Source organism: Podarcis filfolensis (assembly GCF_964270895.1).
Source record: "Podarcis filfolensis genome assembly, chromosome: 16".
In the NCBI taxonomy this organism is placed as follows: Eukaryota; Metazoa; Chordata; class Lepidosauria; order Squamata; family Lacertidae; genus Podarcis; species Podarcis filfolensis.
This window is the reverse complement of record NC_139620.1, coordinates 30,940,688-30,957,195: the sequence shown is the minus strand read 5'-3', so window position 1 is coordinate 30,957,195 and position 16,508 is coordinate 30,940,688. Positions and strand designations below refer to the sequence as shown.

General features: G+C 42.0%; 1 protein-coding gene and 1 long non-coding RNA gene across 3 annotated transcripts in view; both read left to right on the top strand.

The window, feature by feature from the left end:
* Nucleotides 1-16,508, top strand: part of LOC310751493 — a 164,085-nt gene that overhangs the window by 2,987 nt on the left and 144,590 nt on the right. The gene's annotated exons all lie outside the window — the stretch shown is intronic.
* On the top strand, nt 701-16,403 carry TRMT2A (tRNA methyltransferase 2 homolog A). Of its 2 annotated transcripts, none has more exons than XM_083590179.1 (12): nt 701-793; nt 5,028-5,657; nt 6,566-6,674; nt 7,025-7,206; nt 8,099-8,213; nt 8,544-8,659; nt 9,437-9,548; nt 9,984-10,106; nt 11,189-11,264; nt 13,286-13,402; nt 14,867-14,963; nt 15,403-16,403. In XM_083590179.1, exons 2-12 carry the CDS (start codon nt 5,029-5,031, stop codon nt 15,665-15,667), a joined length of 1,941 nt encoding a protein of 646 aa, XP_083446305.1. In that variant the 5' UTR covers nt 701-793; nt 5,028; the 3' UTR covers nt 15,668-16,403. The 2 variants fall into 2 exon arrangements, with proteins under 2 accessions (XP_083446305.1, XP_083446306.1); XM_083590180.1 differs by having other exon boundaries at nt 718-805.

Sequence of the window (16,508 nt, the reverse complement as noted above, 5' to 3'; positions counted from 1 at the left end):
CTCTGACATCTTCGCTTATAACTTTTTTTATTTTAGGTTTTTATTTATTTTACGGGTGGATACAATGTATTGAACACAAAAGTGTTCAGCGCATTTATGAGGCTACCCATGGATTCTCTCGGCGCCCTACGTTTTTTTTAAAAAAAAGAAAGGCAGAATAAAATAAAAATCATGCTTTTTAAAAGTTTTTTTTTTAAATGTAATAATAAATAATAATGACAAGGTGGAATCGAACCAAAAGGAGGAAGATGGCGTGAAAGGAAATAATACAACCTAAAAACATAAAAACCATAGTTTAATAAAAAAAATAATCCTTCCAGCAGCACCTTAGAGACCAGCTAAGTTTGTTATTGGTATGAGCTTTCGTGTGCATGCACACTTCTTCAGATAATAAGTTTAGTTTTTAATGTAATGACGATAATTAATGAAACAAGTTTTTGTTTAAGGTAATAATGACGAAAGGGAGAGGGGAAATCGAACCTAAAAAGTGAAATAAACAAAACACCAAGCAATAAAAATAATACTTTAATAATAATAATAATAATAATAATAATTTAAAAATACAACACAGTACAGCAATAATTAATAATGTCAATGACAGAGAAAGGAGGAACCGAACCGCAAACGGGAGAACCAAAGTATTTTTTCAAACGGACGGTCTCCCGCGCGTGCGCGGCGGGGCGGTGACGTCACCGGCGCTCTTCGTCGCCCCGCCCCTTTCCTCCACCCCCTCCCTCCCTGCTTGGCCGAGTCCCGCTGACTGACGAGGCCTCCTCCTTCGCCGCGGAGAGATGTGAGTAACCGGGTGGGGAGGGGGATGCGCGGAAGCTCTTACAAAATGGCTTGGCTTGCGCGAGGGGCTGCCTACGCGGGTTCGCACCTCTGCGGGGCGGGGGGGGGGGCGCCGGGGGAATAAGTGGCCTCGTTGCAAGGAAGGTGGCGGGGAGGAGGTTTATATTTTATTTTAAGGGTGGTCGTCTGCTGCGTTGCTGCGCGCGCACGGCGCGGAGAACTGCGCTGCTGCATCGCCTCAGCGCGTGGCTCCCCCTGTGGTGGTGGTGTGGTTTGGCGGAGGCCCCCCCTCAAAAAAAGCATGGAGTCATTTTCCTTAATCGTCATCATCATAAAAGTCAATGGTGAGCTAGGACTAGGGAGCTGCAATGTTCAAGCACAACCCCCCCCCCAGCTCACTCTCTCAGGCTGACCTACCTTATAGGGTTGTTGTGAGAGGATGAAAGGAGGGGAAAGGGTGAGGGAGAACCGTTTATTAGTGCTTGTTGTTGTTTAGTCGTGTCCGACTCTCCGTGACCCCCTGGACCAGAGCACGCCAGGCACTCCTGTCTTCCACTGCCTCCCCCAGTTTGGTCAAACTCATGCCGGTAGCTTCGAGAACACTATCCAACCATCTCGTCCTCTGTCGTCCCCTTCTCCTTGTGCCCTCCATCTTTCCCAACATCAGGGTCTTTTCCAGGGAGTCTTCTCTTCCCATAAGGTGGCCACAGTATTGGAGCCTCAGCTTCACGATCTGTCCTTCCAGTGAACACTCAGGGCTGAGTTCTTTTTTTTTTAATTAAAGATTTTCTTGTTTTACAGAAGTAAGTGTAATGTCTCTTGTATTTTTTCCATGTAGCATTTTTACAAATCCGTTTCATTTGTTGAGACATTAGGGGGAGGGGAAAAAAGGGGTGGAGGGAGGGAAGATGGGTGGGGGTGGCGATGTTTCAGTTATGCTTAATGTATGTAGGGTTTGGGGTCAGCGTTGCTTGTGCTGTTCACTTGTGTTCCTTTGGTGGTTGAGAGAGGTTGGGGTTGGCCCAGGGTGTGGTTGTTTGTTTGTGATTGGCTGTGGTGATCTTTATTTTCGTGTGTGAGTGGGGTGGGTGGGTGTTTTGGATCAGGTTAGCCATATTGATTTGTATGGTGTTGGTGGATTATTGTCATTGTCTTGTTGGGCTTTGTATGTGATAAAGGGGAGCCATACCGGGGTCTTCTTCTGTTTGTCCCCGTGTCAGTTTCAGTTTATTGGTTAATTTTTCTAGTAGGGCTGTTTCCCATACTATTTGGTACCATTGGTCCATGCTTACTCCTGACAGGTCTCCAGTGTCTGGTTATGGTGTTTCTGGCTGCTGAAAGTAGGTGGGTTATGAGTTCTTTGTGGTGTAAATGGGCATTGTTGTCTTGGAAGATGTTTAGTAGGGCCAGTTCTGGGGTGATGTCTAATACTTGCTTGGTTATTTTACATATTTCTCGTGTGCCTGTTGCCCAGAATAGTTGGATTTTGGGGCACTCCCACCACATGTGGAGGTATGTACCTGTGGAGGTGCACCCTCTCCAGCATTTTGGTGAGGTTCCTGGGTGTATTAGCGGTAGTTTTCTTGGTGTTAGGTACCACCTGTAGGTGAGTTTCAGAGTGAGTTCTTCTCTTTTCAATGATATGGATTTAAAGGGGGATTTAGACCACATTCTGGTCCATTGAGTGGGGTTAATCTCATAGCCTATGTCATTCTCCCATTGTTTTTTGATTGTGTCTAGGGGGTTTGTGGGATTTTTGAGTAGTATTTTGTATATTGCGGATACTGTCCCTTTACCATTTCCCTTTGTTGTTAGGAGGAGGTTTTCGAAGGTTGTCAGGGGCCTAGTTGCTGCTGATTTTACTGTTGGGTTGTTTAAGAGGGCATGTAGTTGTTGTTGTGTTAACCAGGGCATTTGGGTGTCTTCTCGTTTGTCTTGTATTTCTTGTGTTGACAAAGGTTTGTTATTTTTATAAAAGTCTATTAGGCGATATAATTCAAACGTATCAATTCTTCGACGATCAGCCTTCTTTATGGTCCAGCTCTCACTTCCATACATCACTACTGGGATGTATTAGTGCTTACCACCCTTGTTTAAGACAAGCCTACCCAGGTGCTTAGAAAGCCGACATAATCTTAGTCTGCCTTTTAGTATTTAAACTTTTGAATGTTTTAAAATAGGGTTGCAAATCTTCCTCAATTTTACCGTTTTATCTTTTTGCAAACTCTGTCGAGGCGTATAAACTTAACGAAAACATGTGGCGTATAAATTTAATGGAATGAACAGTGCTATAGACTTGGAAGGGGTCTCTGGCCACTGTCCGGGGGGGTACCTAGAGGTTAGTTAAGTTGCCCCCTGCCAAGGGCACAGGTTCCAGGGTGGGGTGGGGGTGGGTGCACACAAATCGCTCTTCTCCACCATCCTGGCCTCCCTGGGCCACTTCTCTGCTGCTCTGGGTGGCCAGGCTTCTCTGGGCGCCTCAACAGAGGAATCTGGTTGCTGGCGTGGGCCATTGCACAGCCCTGCAGGGCTCCTCCCCAGTTGGCCCTAGTGGAAGAATTGCAGGGGGGGAAAGGAATGGAAGGAGGAAGGAGGCAGAAAGGAAAGCAGCAAGTGGAGGGAGGGAAGGAGGCAAGCAGGCCAGTGGTCCCCCACGCCTGCTCTAACCCATCAGGTTCCCTCCAGGTGTTGTTGAACTCGCAGTTCCCATCAAGGCCCAGGCAGTGTAGCCAACAGTTGGTGATAATGGAATTTGTAGTACAGCACCATGTTGGTCATCTCTTGTAATCTCTACTCCACATAGGTAAGCCCCACTGTGTTCACTTCTAGATGAGTGTGCATTGGATTGCAGCCTGTCGGAGTGGGATGCCTCTTGCTTTTGAGACATTAATCATATTATTAATATGGCAGATACCTCAGTGCTGCTATGTGTGCTATAACTTATTGTAAAACAAACCTTTCCTTAGACAGTCTCCTCCATCCTCCAATACACTGCTGGGTTGTTAGTGCGCAGTGAGAGTTGGTGCTAGTTTTGCTAGTACTGTTCTTGTGTTTTAACATGTAACCTGATTATATTTCATCAGTCCAACTTGCCATGAGGCAGCCAAGAGATCTGATCACACTTGGGTAAGGCAAGGCCTGCTTTTTAACATGTTAAAGGTAAAGGGACCCCTGGCCATTAGGTCCAGTCGCGGACGACTCTCACTTTATTGGCCAAGGGAGCTGGCGTACAGCTTCCGGGCCATGTGGCCAGCATGACTAAGCCGCTTCTGGTGAACCAGAGCAGTGCACGGAAACACCGTTTACCTTCCCGCCAGAGTGGTACCTATTTATCTACTTGCACTTTGACGTGCTTTCGAACTGCTAGGTTGGCAGGAGCTGGAACTGAGCAACAGGAGCTCACCGCCCGTCGTGGGGATTCGAACCGCCAACTATTAGTTTCTGTTTCTCACTGTGCAGCTGCGTGGAGTCACAGGACTATGTTTACATTCCAGAGACCTTGCAGTCTCACGGGAAAGGGAGACGGGATGTGACGTTAGTGGTTTCATGTTTCCTTTGTTCAGTTGCTATCTGCTTCCATAGAGAGAGGATGTATATTTCTTAGCTGTCTGTGTAGCTTAGAAATAAACTCTTTAAAAATGTACCTCATACTGTCTCATCCTTCCTTGTGCTGTTTTGATGCTCTGCTGGGAGGACGTGCCTTGGAGCCTCATCAAAGGCTTGAGGTCGTTAAACACGTCGGGAGGCGATTTCAAAGGCTAGGCTCTGTGGTTTAACCCACAGCGCCACCCGCGTCCCTCTTTAACATGTTACCTGTGGATTAAAGCTGCCATATGTACATCCCCCTTCAGTTTCTTGAAATTTCATTCTTGGCTGTGCAGGTAAGCATGGAGCCAAACCTAAATGTGCAGCTAAAATAATAATATTGTTTTTCCCTATGTACCTCTGCCTCCACTTCTCTCCTCTTCCTTTTTTTCTTCTCCAAATTTTAGATTGTAAGATCCTTAAGGGCAGGGACCTGTCCTTAAGCACACTGACAGCTTATAGAAGAAATAACTGCTATGGCTAAACTTAATTCATCTAGAACTTGATAATTTCACCCTTTTGTCAATTCCAACACAGAGGAAAACCTAGTGGGCTTGATTTTTGCAGATGAGGCTTAACGAAACATGATTTGGCTAAGCATTTAACACATTTTGCCCTAGAATAATTAATTCTGTTACTGTTCTCTACAGAATGATGGAAGACATCAGTGGTGCATGCTTTACTGACACACAAACTGCAGTTCCTCTTGTGGAAACGGAGAGTGCAACTGAAAATCTAACAAATGAAGATGTGGGAGAAGAAAACAACACAGCGAACACTTCAGATACTTCCAGCATATATAGATATATTAAAGATGGCTTGTTTACGTCAGAGATCTATAAAGTAGAAATTCAAAACCTCCCCAAATATATTGGTTTTAACGAAGTAAAGAAGTTCCTTGCCAAATATGGCCTTATCCCTCACAAGATAAAACTGTTTGCGAGACAGACTTTTGCATTTGTCACCTTTAAGAGTGAGGAGGGTAGGGACAGAGCTATGAAGGTCCTTCATGGGGCCCAGTGGAAGAACCGAAACTTAACTGTGAAACTTGCAAAACCAAAGGCTGATCCCATCATAAAGAAGAGGAAAAGAGAAGAGGAGGGGGGAGAGGAGATGAAAGAGCAGACAGCAGCAAAGTGTTTGGCTTCAAATAATGGCAAAGAAGAGCCTCTGAGTAAGCAGATAGCAGATGTGGTGACCCCTTTGTGGAATATCCCATATGAGGAGCAGCTGGCAAGGAAGAAGGAAGAATGTGAGCAAGTGCTGCTGAAACTGACAAGGTAATTTTTCTGTTTGTAATAAATATTATGATTATCTCCATTTCTTCTGTTTAGAATGCCAACACTCGTGTAGCCAAAATGGCACCATCCAGGTACAGGAGGGGACATATCAGCTCCAAGACTTGCAGAAGTGCAATTGGGGAGGGTGTGAATGGAAATGAAGGGTGCATCTCCAGAACAGTGCACTGAGAACTGAGCCTGCTCAATAGGCACAGAATGCTGACTGACTGCCTGCTTGGGAGAGTGGAAGCAGGAGTGAGTACCCTGAACAGGAACACTCCACACTGCAGCACTTCGTTGCAGGTCTCACTTGCATGTATTCAGAAAGCTTTCTGAGACAGCGCAAGCACAGTCCAAGAAACCAAGCTGGTTTTGGCCTCAGCATTAGTGGAAATGAAGCTGATAAATCTAGGTATTCTTCTGCTTCATTGTGCTGAGATGTGGATTTTCTGGCTTCTATTCTCAAACTACAGTTTGCATATTTGCAATAAATACTTTAGAAATGTGTAAGGTTTTTTTTTATATATTTCGTCCCAAAATGCTCTGAGATGCTCTTCTCATCACATGCTGCCGTACATTGTAAGACCAGGCACCCCCAACCTTCAGCCCTCCAGATGTTTTGGACTACAATTCCCATCATCCCTGACCAGTGGTCCTGTTAGCTAGGGATCATGGGAATTGTAGGCCAAAACATCTGGAGGGCCGCAGGTTGGGGATGCCTGCTGTAAGACAAAAGGGCTGAGCCTGTTCCATTTTTAGGTCTTCGTGCAGCATCTTAATAATTTTAGGTGCTTTATAAATAAACACCAATGGTCAAATTCATAGGTACTTGTGCAGGGGAGGGGAGGGCATAATGTTCATTGATTATTTTTGCTCTGATTATCATGAACGATCAAATTGTTTTACAGGGACATAGGGAACAACAACCGAGCTCTTCTACCATGGCTTTTCATGCAGAAGGAGAAGTGCGGTGGCCTGTGTTGCTCCCTGGAAGGAGTGAAAGCATCACCATTACAGGTCATACATCTCAGGAACTGCTTATGAAGTGTGATACTGTGAGGAAATGAATCATAGGCATGGAAGGACAGGGTTAGCCTTACTACTGCACTGTCCATGGTCCATAACCTAAGCTGTGTAATTTTTGGGTGGGCACCTTTAATCCGGTAGCATGTTGCAGTACTGGGCATAAAATTCTGGAATTCTGGAATGGATAGATTATTACCATATATATTATTTTAATACTCATTTAGCCTAACCTGTTTTAATACTGTAATTTGCAACAACTGTTTATGGATGGAAGTAGCAAGCATGTCAGATTCTAGAGGAGTCGGATAGGCATTCTAAATTTTCCCTTACTTTAAATTTAGACTGAGTACCGCAACAAATGTGAATTTTTGATCGGCATAGGCCCGAATCAAGAAGATAAAACCGTGGGGTTTCGCCTTGGCAAATACAAGGGTGGAACATGTGCTGTAGTGGAACCATTTGACACCATTCACATTCCTGCTGTAACCAAAAAGGTAGCAAAGGCTTTTCAAGATTACATAAGGTGAGTCCTCCGTTGGGCTGGATGACAGACTCCTAAACACCTTGCCTGTATGAAATTTACCTTTTCTGTGAAACCTTTGGCACAACCTACTAGTTCCTGTGCTATACTGGAACTAAGCCTTTAGTATATGTAAATGAAATAATTGCCTGTTCTTCTCTTGTTTACCCCTGTCTCCATTGCCTTCTCTTCCTGCTGTTGTCTACTCCTTTGAGGCAGGGACCTGCCCTCTTGTGCTTTGCCATATACGTTAATGGCACTATATAGATAAATAAAGCCCAACTTAACCACAAAGCTCAACATTGTCTGTGTGAATTCCTCGAGGGACTGTACCAAAGAAGGCTAAGTGGGAGCCTTTTGATAGACATTAGTTTTCCCAAGGAGAGAAAGAGGAGAACTTCCAGTGTGTGTACATTTCATAGAATCATAGAATCATAGAGTTGGAAGAGACCACAAGGGCCATCGAGTCCAACCCCCTGCCAAGCAGGAAACACCATCAGAGCACTCCTGACATATGGTTGTCAAGCCTCTGCTTAAAGACCTCCAAAGAAGGAGACTCCACCACACTCCTTGGCAGCAAATTCCACTGTCGAACAGCTCTTACTGTCAGGAAGTTCTTCCTAATGTTTAGGTGGAATCTTCTTTCCACCTAAACATTAGGAAGAACTTTTGCAGCAGTTAGTACATAGAATCCATTTTTGGTCAAGTGATGTGAGCAGATCACTGTGAAAATTGATGCAATGCAGATATTTACATGTCATCGTCCAAAAAATTATAATGTTCAGGATCAGTCTCCTAGTTTAATGTGGCAGTTTCCTAGCAGAAATAATTTTAGCATTATGCGGTTATGCTTTTTAAAATCCAAGTTTAGTAACCAAGAATTTCAAAATTACAGGTCTACATCCTATGGTGTCTACAGTCCAGAAACCTACAAAGGTCACTGGAAACAGCTAACAGTTCGCACTAGTAGAAATGGCCACATCATGGCAATTGCTTATTTTAATCCACAGGTACTGAATATGTTTTATATAATAAAGGGAAACAAGTGCATGCTTGTAAAGCAGGCATTTCAGAAACTCTTAATGGTTAACAGTTTTTCCTGATTCTGGAAATGTATTTTGTGAAACTAACAGTGACACAATGTTTTAAAGGGAAATGTGTCCTCAGATGTGTTATGGAGGGTGCACTATTTAAATAAGTAGAAGCATACATATGCTGTTATCCCATAGTTCTTCACTACACTTGTAATCTGCAGCAACATTTTTCTTTGAAGTTTGTAAAACTAAGCACCTTAAGCATTAATTTTCTTTTTTTCCTTTTCTTTTTTTTGAAATGTCTAGAAACTAAATGAAAAAGAGCTTGCAGAACTGCAAACTTCTATGGCTAAGTACTTCACAGAAGGCACTGGAAAGGACAGTGGAATAACTTCTCTCTACTTCGTGCAGGAAGGTCAAAGGTGATTGTTACATCTCAAAAAAGAAACTTAGTATGACAGTGTAATGTATGGTGTACCAGAGTTTTAGAACTTGAGCTGCAGTCTCGGCCATTAAGGCACTTGAATCGATGACAGCAGTGGGTGACATCCAATACGAATAATTCTCAGAGTAGACCCATTTAAATCAATGGACCTAAGTTACTTAGCTTGATTGATTTAAATGGTCTACCCTGATAATGACTTGCGTTGGATGATACCCAATAAAAACTGCCATAAAAATAGTAAGATTCAAAACACTAAGCAGCCTATAAATCAGTATCCCAGGATCCATTAAACACTAATGGATATGGTCAAACATAATTCAGTAAAAATTAAAGTCACCCATAGTAAGGAGCTGTTGTTCCTGGTGATTATTTTTATGAGCATTAGTGCTGGGAGTCGATATTCCTTGCATGCTGAAATGTAACTATTTGTATTTTTCTCTTACTGTTTTGTGTTTGCCATTCCTTTGAGTAGCTTTCTTGGATGATGACATCACACAGAGAAAGGGCATGTCAGTTCAGTCATGCATATCTAAATCCCATTAATACCAGCGTTTTTTGAGCTTGCCCAGCTGTGTGTTCCTGCTAAAGAAATACAGAATGAATGCATTCAAAAAAGTCCCTAGATCTTTACAGCTTTTTTGCTTGAATTGGTTATCTATACTATTGCATCTGAATGCACTTTAGAAGATTAGGATGCAAAGGAAGGATAATGATTTAAACACTGTTTCTTGCTCCCTCCCTCTTCTCCCGCAAGAAAATCACCCAATCGTGAAGATTTGACCTTGGAGCATGTCGCTGGTGACAAGTACATATATGAAGATCTTCTTGGGCTAAAGTTCCGGATTTCTCCCCATGCTTTTTTCCAAGTAAGCATTTAAAGCATTGGGCTTTAAGTGTTTTGTAGAAGTTGAGATCTCTTGTTGATTGAGTTTTGCTTATAGCGAGGTACTCCATAAACAGTGGGAGAGAGTGGTAGAACCTCCTCATTGTCCTTCTGAAATATCCAGAAAGCCATTTGTGAAATCTGGAGTTCAGTGTAAAAAACTCTGGAATCAAGAAATCAGCAGTGGTGTATTTTTCAAACACACATTTCATCAACTTGCACACTTTTTAAACAGTAGCGTGTTCAGAAAGCAGCAGAGTCAGAGGTTTCAAGTATAATGGCTAATCATGCTCTGACTTTAAAAAAACTAAAAACTTGGGTAAGGAGCAGTATATACTGTAATGCTGTAGAGTAGATTTTAGCCTTTGACATGCTACCTGCCTGCTGAATACTGACACCCTATGTTGAAATTCTGTAGGTAAACACACAGGCTGCTGAGGTTCTGTATTCAGTCATCCAGGAATGGACCCAGGTGAACGAGGAGACGACTGTGATGGATGTTTGCTGTGGAACTGGATCAATTGGTATTTCACTTGCCAAGGTGAAATAACATCTTTCATGGGACATATGCCCTTTGGTATTGCTTTTGTCTCTTAAAAGTACTAATTCAAAGAACAAAGGTCACCCAACAAGTAGTCTCGCCATGTGGGTAGCTAACTGCATGCCCTGTGTTCTGGAAAACTAAAAACTAAATAAGTAATGAAATTATGACTACTATTGCAAAATGAATGATCTTAGAGCCAGCATAGATGTTACTTTAAATGTATGGCTTGTATCCAAAGTAGTGCTGAATCTCTCATTACATTAGCACAAATTTAGGAACAAATGCCTCCTAAATTTGTTCTGGAGGTTTTAACGAACCTTCTGCAGCAGATTTGGGGAGGGTGTATGTGGCCAGGTGGAGAGAGCGGCAGGTTCTGTTGTGCAAGTATAAATCCTTGCACGAGTATAAATAAACCACTCTGTAATTGCACTTAATATATCTTTTTTCTTTAAACGTAGCAGCTGTGGGGGGCGGGGATCAGGGTCAAGAAGGCACATTAACCCCACCCCCAAAAGGTGTCATTAGTCCCAGGTGGGAAACTGCTGATGGTGTCAGTTGCAGATTTGGAGGGGGGTGTTTATTGGTATTGGGATATGAGGGGAAAGGTTTAAATTGTGTGTTGTGGTCCTGACAAGGTCACCCAAGTATATTTTTCCTTTTGGTCCCTAGGCTCATCTATGATATGGTTTGATAGATTTTGGGGTGCAGTTTTCTTTGTGTTGCTGGGGCCAGGGTAAAGGCAGAACAACCAATCCTTTGCTCTCGCTCCTTCTCCTTTTCCTGGCTTCCTGGCAAACCTAATCTTTTCATCAGCCTCTCCGGTTTAAAACTGAGACACTCTCTTAAGGTCCCTAAAAGCACTAGCTCTGCTTATTTTTGTAACTATTTTTTTGTTTTGTGAGGTTTAGTTTGACTGCAAACAGCCCCTCTGTAAACCTGTTTTCAAGTCTAGTTCAACTCTGTGGAGTGGGAACACACAAAAAGGTTGAAGCAGCTCCTCAAGTTGCAATATCCATATTTATTTTGCTTGGTACTCAACTAAAAATGTAAAACTGTACATTATTGCTTTCATTCTACAGAAAGTGAAGAAAGTTATTGGAATTGAACTTTGTCAAGAAGCTATTGAAGATGCCAAAGTGAATGCTCAGCTTAATGGTTGGTAAAAGAAAGCATAATATCTCAGACTTTAAAGACAGCTCTCATTATTAAGCAATTCACTTTCTAGTCTCTTCTGTCCCAATTCTTTTTTCCTTGACTACTGGAAAGCAGCTTGTCAAGATGTTTTAGACGATTATTATTTGCCAGAACTGAGCTCTGTGTTGACCTTGAATAAATGTCAACTAAGGGATTGGCTCTTCTGGTTAAAATTCAGAAGGCACCTGCAACTAATTAGGAGCACCAGATTTTCTCTTGGTATCCCCTCTTGAGAGCAGAGCATTTTAGAGCCTCCTTAAGAAATCTGACCAGCTTCCTTTAAAAAAGCATTTATTGAGCTGTGTTTCAAGTGATGCCCACTACAGTCTTGGATGGGCACTACAACATACACAGACAGACTTGTATTTGTGGTCAACCTCAGATGGAAGACCTCCATCATTATCTGTTAGTCTTCCCCATATGTAGAGACCCAAGAGATCGCTTTCTGAAACCTTTGTTCACAAAAGCAAGCAGGTACACACCGGCAGAAATGGTCTGGTTTCTGAGCAGGGCCGTCTTTTTCCCGGGGGTGCAAGGGGTATGGGGCACCTGGCCGTTGAATTCGGGGGCGGGGCACCAGGCGCCCACCACAGAAACCGCCTAAGTGTATTGTATCGAGCTGCTATGCGGCAGCGGGGTCAGTGGCACCTTTGACACGACTGATCTCATGCCACCTGCCTGCTAATGTTGCTGCAGGGAGAGTTCTCTGGAAAGTCTCGCTCACCGATGCTGGGTGGAGGGGGAGTGACAGGAAAGAGGGACAGACAGAAAGAGAATGCGCCTATCTAGGGATGGGAGCACACCCAGGCTCTGGAAGAACTCGTATACGCGCTCTTGCAAAGGCCCTCCCAGCTCCTCTAGAAATAAGGTTGCTCCCACAATGAAAGGCTGCCCGAGATGGCTCTCCCACGCATGCACACAATGCCCGCCCATCTCATCTTTCAGACACCTCCCTACGATTGTAGTAAGCACATGCGTGGAGTCTTTACACTGACTTCCAATGTGTTCTTTTGTCTTCTTTAGAAAAGCTGGTTTTAAACAAAAAACACACAAAAACCCTCCCTTTTGGAGCCACACAAGCATGAGCGCTATTTTATCAAATGGTAATAGGGACATAAGGCATAATAAATGTTAATTTGGGGGCTAAACGAAATTTGGAGGCGCTGGGCAGAACTTTGCACCCCGGCGGCACATATGCTAAATGGCCCTGTTTCTGAGTGACAATAATAGCTTAACACAGAGTGGCCCTGTGTTCCGATGGTATTAAAATCACTAATTTTTTGCAGGGACTGTCTGGTTACTGTACCCAAACTGCTTGCAGTTATTTAGTGAGAGTATGCAGGCTATAGGTAGCAGTTAATAAAGCAGAAGGATGTGAGTTATGACCTAAAACTTTTACTGTAAAATATATTAAGATTTTTTGGTTACTAAATAAATCAATAGTCTGACCACTGACCCATCTAGCCAGCACTGTACAGTTTATTCTGACCAGCAACACTTCTCTAGGAGAATGGGTAGAGCTTTCCCAGTCCTGTTACTTTTGACTTTCTGTGTATCCTATTTTGGAACAGTAGATAGTTCCCCTATAGTTCATGCAGCAATGCATGTAGTTTAAATCAACCACCTGCAATCATGGCCTTAGCCATGTTTCTGATGGAGGTCTCTGTGCCTGAACAAGTTGCCTACCTTAGAGCCTTTATCATGAAACTTCATATTGATTCTGAAGTAGGTTACTTTATGACTTGTTCAAATTTTTTGTTTTAAATTGAGCGAATGAAACTCTGTATTTTAAGTGAGACTTGTTTTGCACTTAATTGTGGATGAGGTAAACATTTACTTCAGAGGAACTGTATTATTTTTTCAACCAGCATGGACATGAAAAACTGACAGTTGCAAGCATCAGTTATTAAAGGAAATATTGATGGGGCATATGTAAATAAGCAAATGTGTTACACTGTTTTGGATTTGTTTTCCCTCTCCAGAGCTGAATAATGTTGAATTCCACTGTGGAAAGGCTGAAGATCTTGTTCCTTACCTTGTTAACTTCCTGGAACTGCAGAATTCTATTACGATTGTTGATCCTCCTCGAGCAGGGCTGCGTGAGTTTTGTTTTGTGACCTTCTTTTAGTGGAATAGTTTGAGTAGAGATGGAGGTGTGCAACATAGTGAGCAGTAGTGACAAAAGTAAATGGGGAGATGTGCTGGTGGGCAGTGAGATCAGCACTGAGAATAAAACAAAGGGAAAGTGTTTCTGGTTCTGCAGATCAGCTGTGGAATTCCTTGGGTGCATAAATACAGCATTAGCTCCTTTCAGGCAGGAAAGACTGGTTTATGACTTCAAAGAATATTGTTAGTTAAAAATAAACCTTTTTTTTGCTGGCTAACAGAGGGGTACATAACCTCTTCTAATTTCAATGTAGACTTCATACTTTTCTGATGTCAACTATTCGCCACAGTTTAATAATATGGACCACTTGGGTCCATTCCCCGTTCTTTGTTATGATGGATGGGTTCAGGGTGGAGAAATATGGTTTGTATTGTTACTAGAGCTGTGCTGTAAATGGATGTATTGTCTGATATCAGGTTTTAGATCAAATTGTGATAACATGACTTTGCAATTTATTGCATATTGTGTGTGTGGTATTAAAAAATCACAATACTGGAAAAACCAGGAAGCCGATGCTTCTTCCTGTGTGTGCAGCCCTTGCTAACTCCACCTCAGGCAGCTCTTTCCTGCCTCCTGCAGAAACAAGAAATACTGTACTTTTCCATGTATAACACACCCCCTTGTATAAGACGCCCCCTATTTTAGGGGACTCAAACTTAAGAAAATGGGGGAAAATTGCCCAGAGTTCTACAAATACAAAAGGCATCTCTATAGCCAGAGAACGCCAAAATGCAAATTTTCCTTGCAAAAGATTAAATTTCATTTAATAATTTTTGTTCTGTAAACCTTTATCCATTCTTTCTGGTTTGGCTTGGTTTATAAAAGAAATGCAATGAAAATACAAATTTTGTTTATATTTTGTTCTGTTAAAATTTATCCATTCCATTCTTTCTATTTTGGCCTGGTTTAGAAAATAAAATTAACAATCAGTTTGGCATTGTGCGATGTATACATTCAACTAAGACTCAATGGTGAATTATATTTGAACATCTAAAAGTGTGACACTGATTTTTTTTTCTTGTTTGGTAATGTAAATAAATTTTTAGGGAATGCTACTAATTACTTCTGCAGCTTTTAGAGAAAATGTGCTATTGGTAAAGTACTACTATAACATAACAGTTGTAATAAAATGTTAAAGGTAAGTAAAAATCTACAGTTTTATAGATAGAGCCATATGTAGTAGCAGTTGGCAGGACATTATCATTACATAGCTCCAGCCTTATTTCAGATATCATGATATATCAAAATATCACAATGTTTAACTGCTGATACATCATGATGTAGAAAGCCAGATATTGACCAGCCCTAATTGTAAGAGTGGAGCTACTTCATGTCAGACGGTGCTGTCACAGTAAAGAATCTAATTTCAGTTTTTGTCAAAATGTTACCATTGCAGATTCCAAAGTAATTGTTGCAATCCGAAAAGCAGAACACATAAAGAAGCTTATTTATGTAGCCTGCAATCCTCGAGCTGCCATGAACAACTTTCTGGAGTGAGTTTACAATGGTGCTGGTGGGATGGAGTAATTTTTAAAAAGTTTTGATCCCTTCTTTCCCCCTCCCCAAAAATCAGCATTGATTTTCAATGTTTCAAACAGATTAATTACCCATGGGATTAGGAGGTAGTTAAATCTCTTACTGAAGTGAGGTGGGAAAGTCAGCCCTGGCACTTAAAGGACTTTGAACAGAGCAAACGGCCTTTGCCCTTTTCAGCCACATCATCTTTTGGGCAACTTGGAGGGGTGAGCTTAGTGGATGTGGGTCTAACAGTGGATGTGGCTTCATAGGTTTCTGAACCTATGCATTCCAGGAGGGCTGGTGAGGAACGTGGCCTGGAGTGATAAGATATTTGGCCCCCCAGGCCTGGTACCCCATTCCTGGCCCAATCAATTATAAAGAAATGTGTAAGACTAATACTGGTCTCTTTGGTAGCCTTTGTCGAGCTCCTTCGAATCGTGTCAAAGGAAGCCCTTTTCGTCCTGTTAAAGCAATAGCCGTGGACCTCTTCCCTCACACTATGCATTGCGAGCTGCTGTTCTTCTTCGAAAGAGTTCAGCATTCAAGTGACAAGCCTTCTGAAGCAGTCCAGAACTCAACTGAAATTCCAGAATTGAAACTGGAAACAGCAGGTTCTACAGAAGAAGGCAATGCACACCTGCCTAAAGAAGAAGAAACCCCTGACTGTTCCAGCAATTGATATTTATTCCAACTGGCTAGGCTGTGCCTATTTTCATTCTTAAAATTCAAAACAGCTGCTGTCCTGTTTAAGAAAATTGGAACATTGGTTGCTGGGACTTTGGAATAGTGGCCAATTATCAAAACTACTTGTACAATGCAATCCTGTATGTGTCTGCTCAGAAGTCCCATTAAGTTTAATAGGACTTACTCCAAGGTAAGTAGGTAAAGGATTGCATCATCATTGTGTAGCTCTAGAGATGTCAAAAGCTTATAGGAGGCAGAATGTTTGTATATGTGTGTATACACACACACACACACAGATGAAATTTAATTTGTTTTTATGCCAAACTGATTTGTTTTTAAATCATGGAATGAGAAAGGTGAGGAATGACTAGGGAAGCTATACTGCTACCTTAGACAGTAAATGATTAACAAAACCAGATATGCCAATGGTGTAACAAGCTTTCTCAATAAATGTTCAAAATATTATTTTAAGATTAGGCGAGTGCAAAAGCAAATACTGTACCACAATATCCAGTTCACACAGGTCTGAAAAGGAATTATCTGCAATGAGGAGGGAGACAGGGATTTCTAGTATCCCAACTCTGGAGCCTCAGCAATGCTACATTGCTTATGATATGTCTGTGTGCCTAGGCCAATTCAGCTTTAATGTGGAGTTCTGTCCACATCAACAAGGACAAATTTGTATGTGCTTAAAATTGCTACTATATAATAAATGAAATAAGTTATTGATTTTTTTTTACTCATACATTCAATATTAATGGGCTAAAACACAAAAATATTTAGTCAGGTGGCAGTCCTACTTTAAAATGTTACATACTGACAGTTCCATGACTTCC

Bases quoted from the DNA above. Each gene is read 5' to 3' on its own strand.
- TRMT2A (XM_083590179.1), top strand. From the start codon at position 5,029: ATGATGGAAGACATCAGTGGTGCATGCTTTACTGACACACAAACTGCA. The intron at 9,549-9,983 runs GTAAGCATTTAA...GAAATTCTGTAG, and splicing joins CTCCCCATGCTTTTTTCCAA to GTAAACACACAGGCTGCTGA. The intron at 10,107-11,188 runs GTGAAATAACAT...TTCATTCTACAG, and splicing joins TTGGTATTTCACTTGCCAAG to AAAGTGAAGAAAGTTATTGG.